Raw genomic sequence first — 20,044 nt, forward strand, 5'->3', positions numbered from 1 at the left:
AATTAGTGTGGGAGCCAGATTGCGACTTCAAAATACTTCAGGGCAGCTTTAACCATAGATGATGGCACAAAGCTCTGATCTGTTCCTGGCCTATGGATTTATCAAGGATTGTGCCAGTGCACAGCTCAACTCTCCCGTTAAAGCGTGGTCCTGGGAAGTTCACAAAGGCTGAGCAGCTACACCACCACCTCTCTGTGCATAAAGACTTAATAAATGGAATAGTTGGAATATTTTTCTTGCAGGCCATGGCAGACCATGGCTCCATCAACCAAAAGCTCAGTCACCACATGGTACCACTGTGCCCAGAGCAGCTGTGGCTGCCCCTGGATCCCTGGCAGTGCCCAAGGCCAGTTTGGATGGGGCTTGGAGCAGCCTGGGACAGTGGAAGGTGTCCCTGTCCATGGCAGGGGTGGCACTGGATGAGCCTTAGGGTCTTTTCCAACCCATTCTGGGATTTGATGATTCCATACTCTGTGACATGAGATACCTGGTTGCTGTCAGCTTTGAATCAAATCCAGTCATTTTAAGGCATTCCATGCCATGATGTGCTGCTCTGTTGGTTTTTTTTTTAATGCCCCAGTCTGCTTTAATCCATAGTTTCTCAGCAATACCCCTTATTTTTAAAGGGGGTTTTGTTTATTTGTGTTGTATGTGTGTGTGTTTTGGGAGCAGCTGACTGCAGGATAAATCCAGCTGAGTAAGAAGCAGCATTGGAAAATCCTGCCTGTCCAACTCCTAATGATGGCTTGAACCTCTTTCAGTGGTCACATTTGCAAAACCAGAAAGTGGAAGAAGCTACAGGCTGCACTAATAACATTCTTTGGGTTGCTTTGCCTTCCCAGTTCTTCTGCCTGAAATAAGTTTTGGAGGATAGGGTGGACTTCAGGATTGAATTTGTAACAGGCACATGGATGGCCCTTTTTTCTGTGGTTTCAAATGCTTGGGCTTCTTTGCTGGGTTTAAAAGATACTCATTATCTGCCTCCACCGCTCCATAGCAAGCTGACCAGCTCCTTAGGAGTGAGGAATGCATCTCTTTCACTTGAATAATAATAACAATAATAATAGCTTAAAATTGTCTGGCAAAAGAAATTAGAACAGAAAATGAGACTCATGTGATTATTTTATTATTTCCAATCAAATATTCAGAAGCAGCAAGAAGACATCGCAGTGCTGTTCAGTGCAGTGGAGAGCAGAGACCTCTGTGCAGGTGCAGAAGGTCCCAGGTGCAGAAGAGCCACATCTTGGTTGCTCAGGTTTCATTCCTAAAAGAAAGGCAGCTTCTAAGGAGGATTAAGGATTTTCCTTTACAGGAAAAAAAGCGCAGAAGATGTGTCACTGTACACCAGGTAGTAAAATACCTCCTCAGAGCAGTAATTGCAAAGGTAAAACCCAAGCCTGAAGCTGAGGCAGCTCTGGGTTATTGAGGATGCAGTTGTTACATTCCTGCCCTGATTAGCAAAAACAGGACTGGGCAACCCCTGGCCTTAGTTTGAAACGGGGCACCAGCAAAGGGTGTGAATGGAGCAGTTGGTCACAGCGGGGGTCACCAGCCTTGAAGGAGTCTTCCTAGCCAAGCCTGGCCTACAGTAAAAAGAAAAAAAATTATATAGGGAGCATACAACACATTCTGGCAGCTTTGGGCAGCTCAGTGTTGTTGCTCTGAAGTCCTGGATGCTGCTTGGAATTGTATGTGCATTTTGCATGTTAAGTAGGAATAGCATTGCTTCCGCTGTATGCGTCTGCTGGGATTTTCCCGGCTTTGATCAATGGGTTTGATGGGAAGAACGTTGCCAGAATGATGAGCTGGTACCAGGGAGAAGGGTTTGTACTTGGAATTATTCAGAGAGAAATGGATTTAGGAGTCGTGCTTGGCTGCTGAGGTAAACCCTGGTGTAATAGTGTGCTCACTGTCCAGGCGAAACAAGTCCAGCAGTAAATACCAAGTGTAAGGAGTAGCTGAGAACAGGATTATCGGGGGATGTGAGTCAGCAAATGATTTTGAAAATAGCGTGGAGGAGAAAGAAATGAGTTTTCCCCTCCTGCTCATCAAGATGTCTGCAGATAGAGAGGCAAATTCCTCCTTAATCCTTCTGACCCTGAGGTTGCCCACCTTTAGCTGGCAAGCCCACATTTTAAAGTAGGTGAGAGCAATTATTGGGATTGATGAACTGGTGTTAATGGGAGAGCTCGGGGTCAAACAGCACAACGGCAGAACTTATCCCTCAAACCTGCAATAAATGCAGGTAAGGTCACAGCTTCACTGACACTAGGAAAAGCCTTGGCAGAGGCTTCCTGCCCTCCTGGCTCTTGTTCCTGCTCCGGTGCTGGTCGAGGCTGGGCAGGGATGGCAGTGCTGGGATCAGGTCGAGTCCCGGGGTCTCTGTGCTGTGCCCTGGGCTGGAGCCTGGCTGGAAATGGGTCACTGGGAAATGATGCTGTCATTTGGCTTTGCTTTCAAACAGCAGCACTCCCGGAGAGTTTTTAATTGGGTTTGTTTTCCGTGATCTGATCAATGCGAACTAGCCCCTCGGACTGGGAGGGGGCATTGTTCCTGTGATTACATTAACGGGGACACCGAGGGCGCGGTCCCCAGGGTGTGGGGTGCTGTCCCCAGGGTGTGGGGTGCTGTCCCCAGGGTTCGAGGTGCTGTCCCCAGGGTTCGAGGTGCGGTCCCCTGGGCTGTGGGGCCCAGCCTGTGTCCCATCGGGAAGCTGGGACGTGCTTCCATCCGAGCACTCGGGCATGCCCGGTGTCTCTCCCTTCCTTCTGGACATGCTGAGACAGATCTTTAGTGTGGACTCGGGGATTTGCTGTGGGAGCAGTGACTGAGGGACAGGGATGATGGCACAGATGTGCCCCTGAGCTCTGCAGACCCTGCAGGATTGGGCTGTTGCCTTCACCAGTGTCTTCTGTAGTTTTTGTAGCATGAAGGAGCAAGGAAGGAGAAAGTGGATACAGGTGAGTGCAGCTTTCCCGGCCCGCGTGTTTTCCTGGAGGTGCTCACAGGCTGAGGGGATGGGCACGGGCCCATCCCGATGGTGGAGGTTACAGAGCAGCCGTGGGTTATATGGGACAAAACCAGTGGTCAGACCTTCACAGAATCCCAGGATGGGCCAGGCTGGAAGGGACTTCAGAAGGTCACCAGGTCCCAGCTCCCCGCTCCAGCAGGGCCATCCCAGAGCACAGGACACAGGATTGTGTCCAGTGGGGGACACTCCACACCCTGTCTGTGGACAATCTGTTCAGTGCTTGGTCACTGCACACGGAAGTTTCTCCTCGTGTTCAGGTGGAACTTCCCGGACATCTCTTTCTATTGCTGGGCACCACCGAGCACAGCCTGATTCATCTTCTCAGCACCCCCTTTTTAGATTTTTATACCTGGGAATTTTTTTTATTTCAGTTTTAGCCCTCCCCCAGACGAGCAGCCGTGTGTTGCTCCCCATCGCTCCCTGCCCACCCTGCGCCCTTTGCCCGGCCCCGGCAGGGGGACAGGAGGGACAGGAGGGGCCCGCGGCGCAGGGGCAGCGCTAGAGCGGCTGCGGGAGCCGGGGAAGGAGGGAGGGAGGGACGGACGGACGGAGGGGGAAGGAAGGAAGCAGCCACCTGCGGAGGAGGAGCCGGGGAGGGGCTTGGCAGAGTCGCAGAGGCTGCGAGCGGCCGGCGCATCCCGCGGATCCCGGCGGAGCCGAGCGCAGCCCGGCGCGGAGCGGGACCCGGCCGGGAGCAGGGCCAGGTGAGGCAGCGATACCCCGGGTTACCCGGCCGGGGGCTCGGAGAGGGGCTGGAGGTGTCTGCGCCACTTGTTGCTTAGTAACTTGCCAGATATTTCATGTGCGTGTGGGGAATGGGTGGCTTTGGATGAGGATTCTTCTTTCCCGGTGGTGGTGGTGCCTCAGGAAAGAGGCACTTGGCACATGCTTCGCATTAGATATTGGAAAGAAATTCCTCCCTGTGAGGGTGCTGAGGCCCTGGCACAGGTTGCCCGGGGCAGCTGTGGCTGCCCCATCCCTGGGAGTGTCCAAGGACAAGGCTTGGAACACCCTGGGACAGTGGGAGGTGTCCCTGCCCATGGCAGGGGGTGGAACGAGATGGGCTTTTAAGTCCCTTCCAAGCCAAACTATTCCATTATTTGATGGTACTTAACACCCCCTGGCTGGGCCCAGCGGTGCCGAGCTGTGCTGGGGTGTCCCGCCCAGGACACTGCCTGGAGCAGAGCTGATCCTACACGGGGGTGATGCTGTGGGGGTGCTCAGATGCCTCCCTGCCTGGGGTCATGTTTTCAGACAGGTAGAACATACCTGGTGTCAGTAATTCCTCTCTCATCCCTGGCTGCTGGTTACAGACCTGTGCTTCTGCAGTGGCAGACGATCCTCGGGGATCTGTGCCCGTGGGCAGGTGCCCTGGCTTGGTGACCAAATACCGATTAAATTTACTTACTTACCCCTCTCCCCATCCTTGTTAATTGTTTTACGTCTGTTTCCCTCTAATTAATCTCTGCCTTGCGGTTTGTATTCCTCCTTGCTCTACACTGGGCCCATAGTTGTAAACTGTTTTATTGGATTTGTTCTCAGGTCATGGGTGTGTAGCTGTTAAAGGGAGAGTCTTTCATGTCCAGGATGATTTGTGTGAGGATTCCCACCCAGATCCCAGCAGAAGAGGAATTCCAGCCTGCAGGCCCCCTTCACCCCGGCCCTGATCCTGGGGCTGCAGGGCTGGAGTTCAGTGCCTCCCTCTCAGATTTATACCTCCCTCCCAAAGAGGCAGCTGACAGAGGGGAACGTCTGCAATTTAAATTTCAATAGATTTTTGCATATCACTTTATCTTTTTGTCTTCCCTCCCTCCCCAGACTGGCACATTCCTAAGCATTAATATTATTGATGCTGTTGTTAGGAGAAAGGGGCTTCCTATTTAAAACTGCCAGCCCTTTGTTTGCTGAAGCCCTGGGGCAGGGAATGCACACTCTGGAAAACAAAATTCCCAGGGAGAGACGTTACTGTGATCACAGTAGACACTTTGCAAGTAGCCATGGCTCATCTGTTCATATTTGTTCAGAAAACCTCCTAAAAGCCATAGCCCATTTTAAGGACTAAATGCCCTGCAGGATCTGATTATTTGTGACAGAGAAGACAGGAGGCCTTCCCTTCCCTTTCCACTCTTCCCCGACCTCCTTTGTTCTGGGCACCACACAGGCATGATAAAAGAGGCTCATTTGAAATCAAAGCCCTGCATTGGGAAGTGAAAGGAAAAGAATATAAAGCAGGCAAAACAATACATTATCTGCATTCCTAAGTCTTAAAAAGCAGATTTAATTCACCTCAAATCTCTAAACTATTAGGTCCAATTTTCACTTTCAGTGAAGTTTTTTACACTTCTTTAGCTGTGTAAGGAGGATGTATGTGAAAATATAATTTTTATCCTCTTTTAGCTATTGTATCCTTGTGCTGTGTAAAGTGAGTGTAATGTGAATGAAAATCATGGCCGTGGTCTTCAGTATCATTTATGTTTCCACTCCAGGTGAGTGGAAACTTTACTTCCAAAGGCAGAGTCATCTCAGGGCTTAATGCAGGGGTTAACAGCTAAAGTATGAACAGTTCAGGAAGTCGGGGCTCTAAGTAGAAGAACCAGAGCAGTATCAGTCTGAGAAGGATAGGTCACTGCAGTTAGGCAGTAACTGGCCTGGGCTGCAAACACTTGCCCTCAGGCCAGTGAAAATGAGAGACAAAGTCTTTGGGAAGGGACTGGGAGAGCAGCAGGGATGTTAACCTGTCATACTGGAAGTACCACGTACCTCAGGAGAGTCTGTACCCAAGGACTGGGGCAAAGGCTGTGCCATGGGCATTGGGAACAGCGAGGCAGTGTGCCTTGACCCGGGCCTCCTCCTGCTTCCAGAGGGATGGCTCATGCCCCTTCCCCATGGAATCAAAAGGGTTTGTTCCTTCTCGGTGCCTTCCCAAGGCCTTGCGTAAGGGCAAACACCCTCTCGCTGTGGGATCGGGCTCCATCTGCCAAACTCCTCATTCCTCCACTTGTGTTGTTTGTTGATTCCTGTCAGATCCTTTTCCATCGCTCGCCTCCTCCCACCGGCCCGGGCTGGAGGAGCACGGTGCTGCCGTCACTCCGGCCATCCCGGCCCGGCTGATGCCACACTCCTGTTGGTAAGGCTGGGGAAGGCTCCGGGCTGCCTGCCTGTGTCCAGAGCGCTTGGTGTGATGCAGGGTTGGCTCGTGTTGCTGTCAAGTTTTTGGAAGCTCTCCTGCAGCGCTGCTGCCACTCGCAGGAATCGCGTGGGCGAGGCTCAGCCGAGCTGCAGCTCCGCGGGGCTGTTGGGAAGCGTTTTAATCAGGGAAGGAGCTGCACAGAGCACGGCTGGGCTGCGAATGAGGCAGAGCAAAGGCACTTCGCCTTCAAGAGGCTGTAAGTTTGAGAACAGTCAGCTCTTGACTTCCCTGAGGCCATGGCCGCTGGAGCCAGGAAAAAAAGTGTTTGGTTTAGATTGTCTTAAAGGGAGGTTGAGGTTCCACCTCACGGAATCATGTATGGATAGCCAGCGGCTCCAGTCAGCTCCAGCAGGGAATGTGTGGCATTGCCATCACCATCTCCCTGTGGATCACATTCCTGATGGTAATGACTGGTGAGTTGGAGAAGCTTCTGGCAGAGATGACCCTGCTCTGGTGTCAAGGTGACATCTTGTCTCTTGAGTGCTCTTCCATTTCTCCCTGATTTGCAGGTGTCTGGAGAGTTATCCAGCACAGGGCCCTGGTTGTTGATGTTGATGTTTACCCTGGTCATCCTGAACGCTGCTGCCCCAGCTGAGGTTCCAGAAATTCCTTAAACCAATAGCACCCTTCATGGACCACATCAGAACAACCTTTGGGGTTGTCCTGAAATTGGATTTCTTCTCAAACCATGCAAATTGTGTATCAGAGATACCCTCAGGTTACAGCGTCACATTCTCTTCAGTGGGAATGAAGGGTTGCACAGAGGCTCATTTTGGTGTCAGATCTCCCATCTTTGGGTGTCAAACAACCCTGAGATGCCAAAGTGAACGTGGTGGGAGGCTGACACCATGTCCCTGATGGGCAGATCTGGTGTTCAGTTCTGCCTGTAATAGTTACCTGAGTCAGAACAGCCTTTCTAAAGGATCCTGAGTCTCCAGGGTAGGTGAGATAAGCAAAAGGACTGCATTAAGCTCTGCTGGAACACAGAGATTTAGCTAGAATGAAAGAGAAAAAAGGCATTTCAAGTGTCTCTCTGGATATTTTTTTCCTAGCTCTGTTTCCCAATTTGCTCCTCTTGTCTCCCAGTTTCGCTGCTGGCCCTGTGACCTCTTTGTGTCACCTGAGCTGCTGACCCCACTGTCACATGTGCTAAATCTCTATCGGTGTGTTTTCAGCTCCCACTCCTTTTCCAGTTTGGGCCTCTAATAATTGGTTTCCTTTGCACTACAGCCCCATCCATCATTATTTCCTCCCCCAGTTACCTGTCCCAGCCTGTCCCTGCTGCATCATCACTGGCACTCTGTTAGTCAGCGCTGCTGTTTTTTTCCCCAATACAATTCAAACTTGGTAACAGAATTAATAGATTGACCTTGCTAGCCCTTGAACATTTGAAACCTCTCTGATGTCTCCGTTAGCCTTCAGCTGCATAGATAACTGATTTGTATCTCCTGGCAGTGTCCCACTGCCCTGGGACAGGTGTGCTGTCCTTCAGGGATTAATTCGAAGATGCCCTGGGGTCTGTTTGTTCAGGAGGTCAGGTTGTATCATCTTAGGGCTCCTTTATGGTCTTAGATTCTGGTCAAAGATCAGTCATGTCTTAAAGCTGGAAAATAGCACAGATTTCTTGGTGTAAGACATAGGTGGATAGACTTTTGCATCTGACTAACCTGGTGGTTGTCATTCTTAAGCCATTACAAATACTCAAAAAATTTGGCAGAAGAACAAGGAAAGAGGTTTTGCTGTTGTACGTTAGCTCCTGGTTCATGTCTGTGCATTCTCATGGCCAGAAAGAAACTTCTCCAGGCAGTTCACACTGTGGATGATCCTTGTGCCTGTCATTACAGACAGGTGATTTTAGTTAAATGAAAGTAGCCTCCATGCTGGTAGCTTCTGGATTTGCAGTGTCTGTCTCTGGCAGAGGAATGACCACACCCAGATGCTGCAGAAGGTGAAGGAATTGTGTGAGTTGCCAGGCTGGTGGATCTCTGGTGCCAGATGTTCCTGTGCTGTCCAAGAGGAGCCAACCTGAGCCAAGGGCTGCTGTTGGCAGGGGTGGGGAATAGCTGGAGTTGTGCTGAGGTCATTGCCCAGACACTGCCCAAAGGATGGCTGCAGGAGCCTGGGCAGATGCAGGAGATGCAGCTTCCTTATTACTGGGCTTTGTAAATTAACAGCACCAGCTCTTATCAATGACCTACTTTACTCTCTATGTGTGTGGGGCTCTCATGGTAGCTGGAAATCTGTCCTTATCTTGGCTGATTCTTGTCTTCACAGTTAATTTGAATGGTTTTTGTCAAATGACACTGAAATGAATCACCTTTAACATATTTCTTCGCTTCAGAGCCCAACCTTAACTGATGGCAGCCTGGCACAAGGGAGATGCTGCAGCATCAGAAAACACACATTTATTTTGCTCTTGTTTATGGCAAATCAGTCAGTACACATTTATGAAAGTTATTGGAGATAGATATTTTTAGACTCTCATATCTGTGGAATTTTAAATTATCTCTTGAAAATCTTTATGCCTGCTGAAGGAGCCCAGTATAGAGATTAGTGAGGTTATTGCTGTGTTGGTTGGTCCTTCTTCAAACCCAGCATCCTGTTCAAGGACTAAGGGATGGTGCTTGGTGGTGCGTGGTTCCACATTCTGCTTGGGGTTTTTAGGGCTGTGTAAATGAGCTTCCAAAATAGAATGTGCTGTGGCAGGAGGGAAGGAGGAAAATGTCTTGTTGCTAAGGAACATGACAGAGAACTGGGAGATGTGACTCAGTTCTTGGCTTGGCATCGCTTCTCCTCGGTGAGATGTGGGTCTGCAGAGCGGGTTTTTCCAAGTGTGAGGGGATGGATATCGGGTAGATTGGCTGATGTTTTCAGGAGGGGTTGGGATAACTGATGCTGTGTGGGGACCCAGCTGACCTCGCTCCGCTCCCACCCTTCAGTGTGATCCTGAGTGTGCAGAATCAGGATTGCAGCGAATGTGTGGCAAAACCCCACTTTCTCATCTCCTGATTCCTGGTGCTGCTCTTTCTTCAGAAGAGTCTGTTGCTTCTCCTTCTCTCCCCGCAGCAGTTTAATTTTAGAAGAGAATGGCTCTGGAGGGACTAATAGCCTGGAAAAATTTTTGCCTGGTTTGCTGTAAATCTCCCTTCAGAGAGGATGGATTTCACTTTTGTTTTGTAATGCCTTTCTTTATTACATTCCCACACCTTTTTGCATCCTTGATTTTGTGCCTGCCAGTGCAGTTTGTTTATGGCCGTGGAGCTCTGCAGCCACATGTGTTGTTGTTGCTTTGGTCTGAGAACCAGGCTCCCCTCACAGCGGGGGCCAGCTGGGTGCTGTGACCTGTAAAGTCCCTGGGAAAAACAGAAACAAACAGGCTGCCCGTGTGCTGGGAATGTGGGTCAGCAAACACCCTCCAAGATTTTTCTCTTAGAGTCCCAAGTTTGCTAACCCTGCATCGGGAAATGTGTTGCTGTGACCCTGGGAAGGGGATTTTGTCAAACACCAAATACTCATGCTACCAACAGGGAATGGGACAGGTGCTCTTTGTTTGGAGCAGGGGCTTGTTTTCCCTTGGCAAAGGCTGATGAGGCTGCAGGGAACAGACAGAGGGCTTGGGAAACAGGCAGGGAGTTTGGGATGGTGTCCTGGAGGAAGCTGCCATTGCCCTGGATGGGGCTTGGAGCAGCCTGGTCTAGTGGAAGGTGCCCATGGCAGGAGTGTGGAACAAGATGAGGTTAAAGGTCCCTTCCAACCCAAACCACTCTGGGATTCTGTGGTTAGAATCTGCTGCCGGGTCACCATTTGCCTGGATGTCCCCTGACCTGTGGGACATGCTGGGAGATGCTGTCCTGCTGCAGGGTTGGCTGGATTGTGTTTTGTTTTCAAGCCTTTGTCTCACGGGGTTTTTCTTGCTGAGCAGAACAAATCTGGGGACACAGTAAGGCTGTGCTTGTTAAAAGGTTCCTTCCTGTTTGGTCTCCATGATCCAAAGCCAAGGAATCTGAAGGAGCCAGTGCTCTTTGCCATCCTACCTTTCCTTCTGTTGGCAGCACTTAAATGTTGCAGTGGTCTTGGGAAGGATTTTATGGCCAGACATCACCTGTGGAGTTTGGGCTGATGCACGTGGTGGTGTTGGACTGTGCTGTGAATCCCAAATGACTTGAATCCCGAATGAATCCATGGAGCACAGGAGGGATCAGGACCAGGGGGAGCAGGTCAGTTCTGAGTTGTCTCACCTGGGCTGGCTCAGCTCTGCCCTAAGAGCATCAGGGGCAGCAGATTATTCCTAATCCAGGTCACAGTGGTGGCTCAGCTCAGCCTCAGGGAACAGTGTGGGGACACTCAGCAGTGCCACCATGGGCTGAGCTCAGAGGAAGGCTCAGGAGTCCTCAGCGTATCCCAGGGGATCCCTGTGGGCTTCCAGCAGTTCCTGAAGTAAGCCAGGAGGGCAAGTTGTGCTGACCAAGAGCATGGAGCTGATGAAGAGCTGAGGGCTGGCACAGCTCTCCAGTAAAGCTGCAGAAAGCATGTCGTGAAGGGCCTGAGGGTGAACAAGCCCTGCTTTTAATGAAGTAATGGTTATTTAATAGCTTTTCCCAGTGTCAGGGGGCCTCACTTGCACCACCCAAGCTGGTGGTGTAACAACAACAGCACTGCCTGATCCATAAATGTTCCTGGGGGAGGGACTGGGCAGCTTCCCAAAGACACAATGAGCTACCTGGCACAAGGATTCCTTCTCCTTCCCCCCTTTCCACTGTGTAAAGGCTTTGGCCAGCACAGTTACGACAGCAAAGGGGGAGAGATTTTTTTTCTTGCTCCTAATTGACACATTTGTGCCAGCAAAACTTCAGAAGTGGTCCAGACTCAGGTGGGGTTTTTCAGTTGGGTTTCATTTGGGGACTTTCGCAGCCAGGCTCTCTCCACTGGATGGAGAATTTCTCTTTACTTCTTCAGGCCAGGATGTTAAGCCAAATCTGCCTTTCTGAGGAAAAGCAGCCCTTGCTCCTTCTAGGAAAGTCTCTGTTTCTTGGTAAACAAAGTGTTTTATCGTGGTTAAGTCTGAGGTGGAAAGTAATATGGATAAGTGTTGGAATTTTTGTTTAGTTTGGTTTGGCTTTCAGTTGGTAACTCAGAGCACAGCAACCATTTAAAATTGTCTGTAAGTAATTCTGGTTCCCGAATTTATTTCTATGCACACCTCGTGTGGAGACCCAAGCTGTGAGTGAGTCAGCTCTATTATGTCCCTGCTTTATTAGTGGGACAGTAATGGTAGGAAAGGGTTAATTCTTTTATCCATGTCTGCTTAGTTTGTAACACTTGTAGATTTGTTTCAGGTCTAAACCCTGTGCCTTGATTCCCTGGTTCTCCTGCAGTCATCAATTCTGGGTGCAGAACAGCTGCTGGTGCTGCTGCTGTCACTGTCACCTGTGGGGCAGAAAAGCTTTGGGATGGGTGTTTTGGAGCAGGAAACATGGATTCTGCAGCATTCCTGGCAGCTTTTGGCATTGGTTATCCAGAGCCTGGATCTGCTGTGCTGCATTCATCTGGGGGGATCTCACCTTTGCTGCTGCTGCTGCAGGAGGTGGCTCCCACAGCTCAGGAGCAGAGCTCAGCCCTCTCAGACACCTACCTGCTTTTGTTCTCCATAATAACCTGTCAGCAGGGAGATGACTGCTTGGATTTTCTTGCTGTTGCTCTCCCCCACCCAGCAGAAGCCCGAGTGAATCATTCCTGTGTGTGTACAGCCTTCAGAGCTGGGTTCAGCCTCGAAGAGGCTCTGCAGAGCAGGCAGGGATCCGGGGTGAGCAGAGCAGGCTCTGTGTGACCAAGGAGCCGTGCAAATGCTTCCACAGGCTGGGGATGAGGGAATTTCCAGTGGCTGAACCTGCCCTCGCAGAGTCCTTGGCTGCTGCACCACTTCTCTGTGGCAGGGAGTTTGTGGGAGTCTGCTTAATGGTGCAGAAAGCAGGACAATTAATTTAACCTGCACTGAGTGGCTTAAAGGCAGAGCAGATTTATTATGTTTTAAAAACTCAGGTCATTTTTGTGGTTGGTGATGCCAATACCAAGCCAAGTACATCTTTAGACCATGGAAGTGCATGCATTGCGTTTTTTTTCCTGGTTTTAGTGCTGAGGTGACACCCAAAAGCCACTTGTTGATCTGCATTAGTAGTAGAATTTCTTTGGGACTAGAATTGGATGCATTTTTCTCCATTTAAAATCCATTCTCTGATGGGCTTGTTTTTCATTGTCAAGCAAGGTACATAGGATACAGAGTGTGAAGTGATTCAGATGAATACACGTGCATTAATGATTGCTTTTTTTGGATTAGTAGGTGCTCTGCTTGCCTGTTGTAAAAGCATCTGTCTCAGGTCTCTCACCTCCAGTGGTGTCACCACAGCAGCCCGAGGGTGCTAACCTTGGAAATTCCACACTAGTCAGGATGAGACTGTCTCCATTTATCCTTGAGCTGGGCTGATAGGAGGTGATAAATGAGCCCTTGTTTTCCTGTGATGATGGATACAACCAAACCCCATCCTAACTTTGGCAGGTCAGCACAATCTGTTCCTTTATTGCGTGCAATTAAAAACCCCATCAAACTGCGAACACTCCTTTAATTAAAGCCCCCACAGCCACAGTTTGTCATGCTCAAGGCTCCTGTGGTTGTTAAATGATTTGGATTTGATTGCCAAGGATGCAGATGTGGGGGTTTGATGGGGATTTTAGTATTTCAGGTATTCAGGTGGTGCTGAGGATCAGTTTGGTGTTGTGCTGCTAAAGGGACTTCGTGCAGAAGGAGAAATTTGCTTTCCTCACATCAGTACACATTTGTTAAGGTCACTGGAATCAGGTTTATTATATATATAAATATATCAAGTTTATTATATATATCAGTAGAGGGACCGTGTCAGTGTCTGGTGAAATGGAAGGAGAAATACTCAGCTGTGTGAAGGGATTAAATCCTGAAGCACTGTGTGGTGGAACCACGATCGTGGGACAAGGTTTTCCACGTTCCGTGGTTGAAGAACTCCCCTGAGTGAAGCAGTGCTCATCCATCTCTGCTTTGCTGAGTCCCAGTTTCAGGGCTGCTCTCTGTATTTCACATTTCTTTTGGCAGCAGAGGTGACACTGAAGGGATGGACCTTTGTCCCCAGGGGTCTTGGCTGCTTTGGAAGGTGTTACTCTGCTGATATTTGATTGCAGCATTTGTGGGATTAATGCAGGTGGAATACACGTTTGTTGTTTTTCCTGCCTGGCATGAGAGGGAGGAGCAGGGGAGGGAGATTGCTGCTGCAGGAGCCTTTACAACTTCTTGAGCTTCAAAGGCCTCCTCACAAAGCAGGGCCCTTTGTACCCAGTGGTTTGTTCCCTTCAGCAGAGCTCTTCTGTTGAATTAAACTGCTTTTAAATCGTGTACACAATGGCACTTTTGTTGGGGAGGCTCCGAGGGCCTCTGGAGGAACATTGACATTCCAGGGCATTGTTCTGCTCCCATTCAACCTGGGCCCGGCCTCTCCTCTCAGGGCCAGGTCACTGCTGTCACCGACTGCTCTCCTTTGCCTTCCTCTCCACTCCTGAGCAGGTGGTTTTAGCAGAGGGACCAGAGTTTCTCCAGCACAGCCCAGAGAGACAGAGCAGGAGGTTGGCGGGTGGCTCCTGAGCCACGTCCTCCTCTCTTTGGAGGCTGCTTGTGTTAATTCTGGAGGGGATAAACTGCATCTCTTCAATCAGCTGCCTTAGTTGTCTGTTCAGTGGGCTGGGTGCTGGAGTCCCCATCCCTGGAGGTGTCCAAGGGACACCTGGATGTGGCCTCAGTGCTCTGGGCAGGGTGACAAGGTGGGGATTGGGCACAGCTTGGATTCGATGGTCTTGGAGGGCTTTTCCAACCTCAGTGACTCCGTGGTTCTATGTTTTTATTTTGCGATGGCTTGAGAAGATCAGGGAATTGCTGAGGCCCTGGGGTGGTGCCTGTGGAGGGGTGGTGAGGCCCTGGTGTGCTGGGAGGGCAGGTTGGGCTCTCAGGGAGCTACACCTGCTCAGCCTCAGGGATTATAGTCAGCCCTTTGTTCTGGAGGGGCCTCAGAGCAGAATGAGGGCCAGTCACAAAGCTTTATTTCTGTGTGTGGGTTACCCACTGATTTGCACAGCAGATTACCGGATTTCTCAGCTGAGCCTCATTCCCTTTACCAGAGATGAAGTTGCCCTCCCAGGTGCTGCCCACCATCAGCCTTTCAGGTCGCTCCCGCCTGAAGCTGCTCTGCAGAGAAATGTGTCTCTGTGTTAGTCCTTCCATTCCAGCTGGCTCCTGGTGACTCTGCACTAGCCAAGGGTTGGGACAAAAGCCAAGTCTCTGCTTAGTGTTGAACCTTGGAAAATCTGTTCCTGTAAATAATTGATATTAACGTTACTACAGTTCTTACGTGCTCTGTAGAACGAGTTCTGCTCAGTGGCTGCCAGATCAGGAATGAATTGGTTGTTTTGCTGTCTCGTGCAGTGTCAAAGAAGCACGGGAAGCTCATCACCTTCCTCCGGACATTCATGAAGTCGCGCCCAACGAAACAGAAACTGAAACAGCGGGGGATCCTCAAGGAAAGGGTGTTTGGCTGTGACCTGGGGGAGCACCTGCTCAACTCTGGCCATGACGGTAAGAAACAACCTGCTCCTGGGTTCTTCCTCTGTTGGGAGTTTGTCAGGGTGATCGTAGCTGTTCAGGGTTTGTGCTGGGGGGCAAATGCGTGGTACAGATCCGTGGCTGAAAGGGAAACTGAGCCTAATAAGATGCAAACATCGTGCTTTGACGTGGGAAGCATTGTGGTTTGATGTGGGAGCACTGAAGGTGGCTGCAACTCCTGCAGATGGGTTTTCAACCTCTTCACATCTTCAAATAAATATTTTTTTTGCAGGTATATAAGTTTTATGTGTATGTCAGCATCAGTGATTGATGAACAGGCATGTTAAACCCCCACATTCTCTAAGTCAGTACCTTTGTATGATTCTAGCACAATTTGCAGAGTAAATCCTTCATCTGCCTTTTCCTTGGATTTCACAGAATTTACAGGAATTAACCGGATATTGTGTTTCCTCACAGCTTACTTTCCCTCTCTGTTCATTCTGTCTCCCTTTGGGTCCCTTTTCTCTCCCCATCAGCAGCTCAGGGAGGCAGAGGAGAAAACCTCTCCATTCTAAGAAAAAAATCACACAATTGTTACCAACACGAACTCTGATTTCACGGGCTCTTTCCTGCCCTTTCCCTGTGCCACCTCCAGCCCAGGTTCCTGCAGTGCTGAGGAGCAGCCAGAGCACTCAGATGCTGTCCCAGGGCCCCAGCCAGGGCTGTTCCCGTTGGGAGCCCACACCGAGGGATGTTTGGGAATGCAGCCTGGAATGGAGCCTGGTGGTTTGCCCAGGAGTTGAGGCCATCAGGAAAGCAGTGATGGGATCTGTTGGGTGGCTTTGCAGCAGGTCCTTTGTGCCAGAGTTGTCCATCTGATGTCTCCCAGCTTTTGTGTGCAGGTAGAGGGAGAAGTGACAGGATGTGTGGGGCAGGAAGGGAGTTTCTCTGTTAAAGTTGTTTTCAGTGAGTCTTCAGACTCCTTGTTCATCCAAGTGCCTTTTGAAAAAGGGCTGGCAAAGGGCAGGGAGCCATTTCTTGCTCTTTTTCCAGCTGAGTTGGTTGGTAACCGCTATGTGCACTCCCTCACCTGACAGAAAAGTGTTCACTACCAGCTGGTGCAGAATGTGTGCTTGTCCTTATGAAATCAGGCCAGTGGCAAGGCTCGTTAGCCTAATTGGAACCAGTAGAGATCTTTATTGGGGCTTGAAAAGCACCAGAGATGGTTTGGAGTCAGGAACATACAGTGTCCCATGTGGAGCTGCATCAGGGGTAGGTAATTCACACACTGGGTGGCTCTGGAGCTGGTTTTATGTGCATGCTGTGGGAGCACCCTTGGAGGGCAGGAGCTGTGCCAGTAGAGTGAGCTCATGAATGGGAAGGAGAGAATTCCCTCTCATCCCCAGCCCTCCTCCTGGCTGTTTTCGTTAGGCACATGTCAGCGATGGCCGAAGCTTTTCCCTGCCCTCTGCACTGACTTCTTCCCCTGGCTTCAAGGGGTGGTTTATGTAGCATTCAGAGACACATCCTGAGCTGAACTAAACTGCTTTAACTCCACTGGAGGTTCTTGTTTGACAGTCTCTGGGAGCTCTGTCCTTTCCTGGTCGCTCCCCACTACCCCACACAATGGGGTGACACTGACTGGGCTGTGCTAACGAGGTTCCCTCAGCTCAGGAGTCACCAGCTGCTTTCACCCTTGATTTAATAACCCTTTCCTAACTCCCTGGAGTGAAGCAGATCCAATTTGAGTGTTGCCCATAGGGGCATGGCTCCGTTTCCCACAGCAGGATTGTTGTTTTCCACGTGATTCAGCTCCCTGACCTGTATTCCAAGTGACGTAATCCCCAGAATGGGGCTTGTGGAGACGTTTCTGGGTCCCTGAGAGTAGAGCTCTGTGCATGCACAGCATTTTAAGATTCCCTCCTCCTGTAGCATTACTGTGGCTCAGTCGTGGAGCCTCCTGCAGTGCTGGCCTACTGAAAGGGGCCTGAGGTGAATTAAAGAAGCTCCTTCTCACAGTCAGAACATCAAGTGCTTTTTCCAGGAGCTCAGAGCACGCTCTGGCTGAAGTGTGTGTGTGGCACCTGCTGATGACACTTTGGGATCACAGCCTGCAACATCTGAGTTCAGAAGAACAAAAAGAACCCAATACATTCATTGATTTGTTTAAGCTCATGTTAGTTTTGTTGGGTCAATGTCCAACCCCCAAAAATATTTATCAGGGCTGAAGGAGTAAATGCCACTGTCCCCAGTGACTGCAGTGAGTGACAAGGCATCATGTGCACCTCAAAAATGCAATATTGAACCAAACTGGAGTTATGCTAAGAAGCTTTGTGAAGCTGACAAATTCTCAAGAATTTGCTTAGAAACAACACGAGCAGCCCCAATTCTGTAGTTATGAGTCTCTGAAACTGGGCTTAGTTTTAGTGAGTGGGAAGTGGAACAAGAGAATCAAAGGGCTAAGGACAAAAACTGCAGTAAATGTAACATTTTTGTAATAAACCCTGCGCTGAGGCAGCTGGCTCAGATTGCTTAGCCAGGAGAAGAGTGTGTTTGCTGTGCACCCAGAGGGGGTTTACAAACACAGAGGAGATGTTTCACTGACTGCAGTACCTTGTCTTTCTGTGGGCTCAGCAAGTAATCCCTCGCTCTGGGTCTGCTGAGCTGCTGTAGGAAGGAGGATAAATCTGCCATGGGATGCACAGGAGGAAAGTGATGCAGGAATGTGCCCTGGTTTGCTGTTAGGGAGCAGGAGCCCTGGGATGCCATCCTGCAAAGCTCCACGTGCAGCACTTGCCAAGTCCTGGTCTAGCAGAGCATTTGTCGTGGTTATCCGAGTTTTTGGGATGGTCCTGTGCCAAGGCCATGCTCTCCCTGCTGGAAGGAGCCTCCCAGGCTGGCGGGACAGAACCTGCAGCTCTATAGATCAGGATATGATACGGCTGTGCCCAGGTTTCTCCCTAGGGAACGGTGTCTGGGGAAGGCAGAGGAGTGCAGGAACAGGCTGGTGGTGCTGCTGCCCTGGGGAGGAGGTGGCTTGTCATTTCCCTGAGTGTCCTGTGTGGGTCTGAGCAGAAACACTGAGCAGCTGCAGGGAGGGAGGTGAGGATTTAACAAGTGTTTACAGTAACAGTGTGAGGGATGAGCACTGCGCCCTAAAACCCTCCTGTGTTCCTGGTGATTCATGGGGGGGGGTTGTGGTGAGTGCTGGGCAGTGTCCCGGGGGTTGGGTTTGGTGTGTTTGCTTTTCAGTTGCACTTTGGTTTGTGCTGACACTCTGAGCTGGCCAAACAGTGCTGGAGCCCTTCCAGGGTAGGAGTTACACCTCCACGAGGTGCCAGGCAGTCCTTCCCCAAAGGCCCTGGGAGGTGAGGGGAAGGAAGCGTTGCTGTCCGGTCTCTTTGGTGAGGTTCTGAGTCATGGGCACATCACAGGATTATTTTTCAAAGTCATCTGTGCTCCAAGCTGCTTGGAAAAGAGGGAATTGGGAGCCACATGACTCCTGGGCATGGGGCTGGGTATGCATGGGTGTGTTGCTTCCAGTGAAAGTCTCAGCAGGGTGTCCTTCTCTTCTCTCTTGTCACATGTCAGCACTGAATGATGGGCTGGGACCTGCAGGAGTAAAACCAGTTTTGATACGAGGGATTTTGGATTTCTCTGTTGGCAGAGCCTGTTGTAATGCTCCCTTCAAGTATGTTGGTTTGCACAATATTTCTCCAGTCAGCTCCAGACACCCCGTGGAGCCTGCTTGAAGAGTCCTGTCTGCATCCCATCCAGTGCCTTACTCATCTCTTGGCTCCTGCTGGGCTTGGGATACTTCCCTGCCAGGGAAGCGTCTCTTGGCAGCAGACCAGGCTCAGCAGGGAGTTGCTGTTTCTCCATCACCCTTAGAAATGCTCCCAGTTGGGTTGGTGCAGTTGCCACCTGCCTTGCTGGTTTCTTTTACAACTTCACAGGGTATTCTGAACTGGGAGAGACCACCAGGATCATCTGGTCCAGCTCCTGGCCCTGCACAGACACCCAAAAATCCCACCCTGGGCATCCCTGGCAGCGCTGTCCAAACGCTCCTGGAGCTCTGGCAGCCTCGGGGCCGTGCCCATTCCCTGGGGAGCCTGGGCAGTGCCCAGCACCCTCTGGGGGACGAACCTTTCCCTGATACCAGTGTAAACCTCTCCTGACACAGCTCCAGCCATTCCCTGTGTCCTGTCACAATTTCATGGAGCTGAGAGATACAGCAAATCCACCCCAGTCCCTGACTCCTGAAGAGACCTTGTTCTTATTCCCTTTGTAGGCAGAGATTCTTTTTTTTTCCCCCAAGTTTTTCTCTCTTGAAAGAAACGAAATAGAACTTAAATTTAGCCCGACCCCAATTAGCAGGATTGTGCTGGCAGAGGACGTTTGTGGAGTGTGGGAGCTGGTGGAGTGCTGCATTGCAGCAGCTGCACTGTGCCCTGGATCCTGCCTCGGAATGTTTGGCCAGGGAGCTCCCCACGGCTCCTGGGGAGGGAGTGAGGGGGGGAGGGTGGTGCTGGGCTGCAGGAGAGGCAGGGCTCGGCGAGCTGGGCATGGTCCTGAGGCGCTGATGGATCAACGAGGGGTTGGATGGAGCCACAATGCCCACGGAGAGCCCAGGCAGGGCTGGGGCTCCGTGTGGTGGGATGGGTCAGTGCAGGCCAGGGTGCGTCAGCACCCAGCAGGAAGGGTCAGCACTCACCAGGAAAAAGCTCACTTTGCCGTTCTGGGAGTGGGGGACTCCTGAGCTTCAGCACTGAGGGGTTACTTTCCAATACACTTTTTATTCAAACACTGCTGGGCATCGTGTGCTGCGCTTGCTTGGGCTGCAGAGCATGGGGACACCATTTGTTCTGCCAAGCCAGCAGTGTTCCTGTCACCTGTCACTTGTTGAGAGTGACCCTTTCTCCCTTAGCAGTTGGACTGAAGCACAGGCCAGCCCTGGGGTCCCCCAGTGAGGTGGTGTCAAGGATTCAGCTCCAGAGACAATCCATCATACAAACAGCTGGATCCACAGAGGATTTTGTAGGCTAAAGGCAAATGGCATTTTTTGTACCTCTTTATGCCTTTGTCACATTCATACATCATCAGCTTCCACCACTGGAAAAGATATATTCACAAATGGAATTTTTAATTGACAAGTTTCCCATAGTGAACGATCTATACATAATTTTTATATTTTTATAAAATACCCACG

The 20,044-nt window shown here is 50.5% G+C and overlaps 1 protein-coding gene across 1 annotated transcript in view; it reads left to right on the top strand.

The window, feature by feature from the left end:
- Positions 1 to 20,044, top strand: part of ARHGAP32 (Rho GTPase activating protein 32) — a 176,095-nt gene that overhangs the window by 123,685 nt on the left and 32,366 nt on the right. Inside the window, exon 14 of the mRNA XM_017738338.1 lies at positions 14,719 to 14,868. Within this exon, the coding sequence (XP_017593827.1) occupies positions 14,719 to 14,868 (150 nt within the window). The remainder of the gene's footprint in view (positions 1 to 14,718; positions 14,869 to 20,044) is intronic.

The sequence above is a fragment of the Corvus brachyrhynchos genome, unplaced genomic scaffold (genome assembly GCF_000691975.1).
Source record: "Corvus brachyrhynchos isolate BGI_N302 unplaced genomic scaffold, ASM69197v1 scaffold46, whole genome shotgun sequence".
Lineage (NCBI taxonomy): Eukaryota > Metazoa > Chordata > Aves > Passeriformes > Corvidae > Corvus > Corvus brachyrhynchos.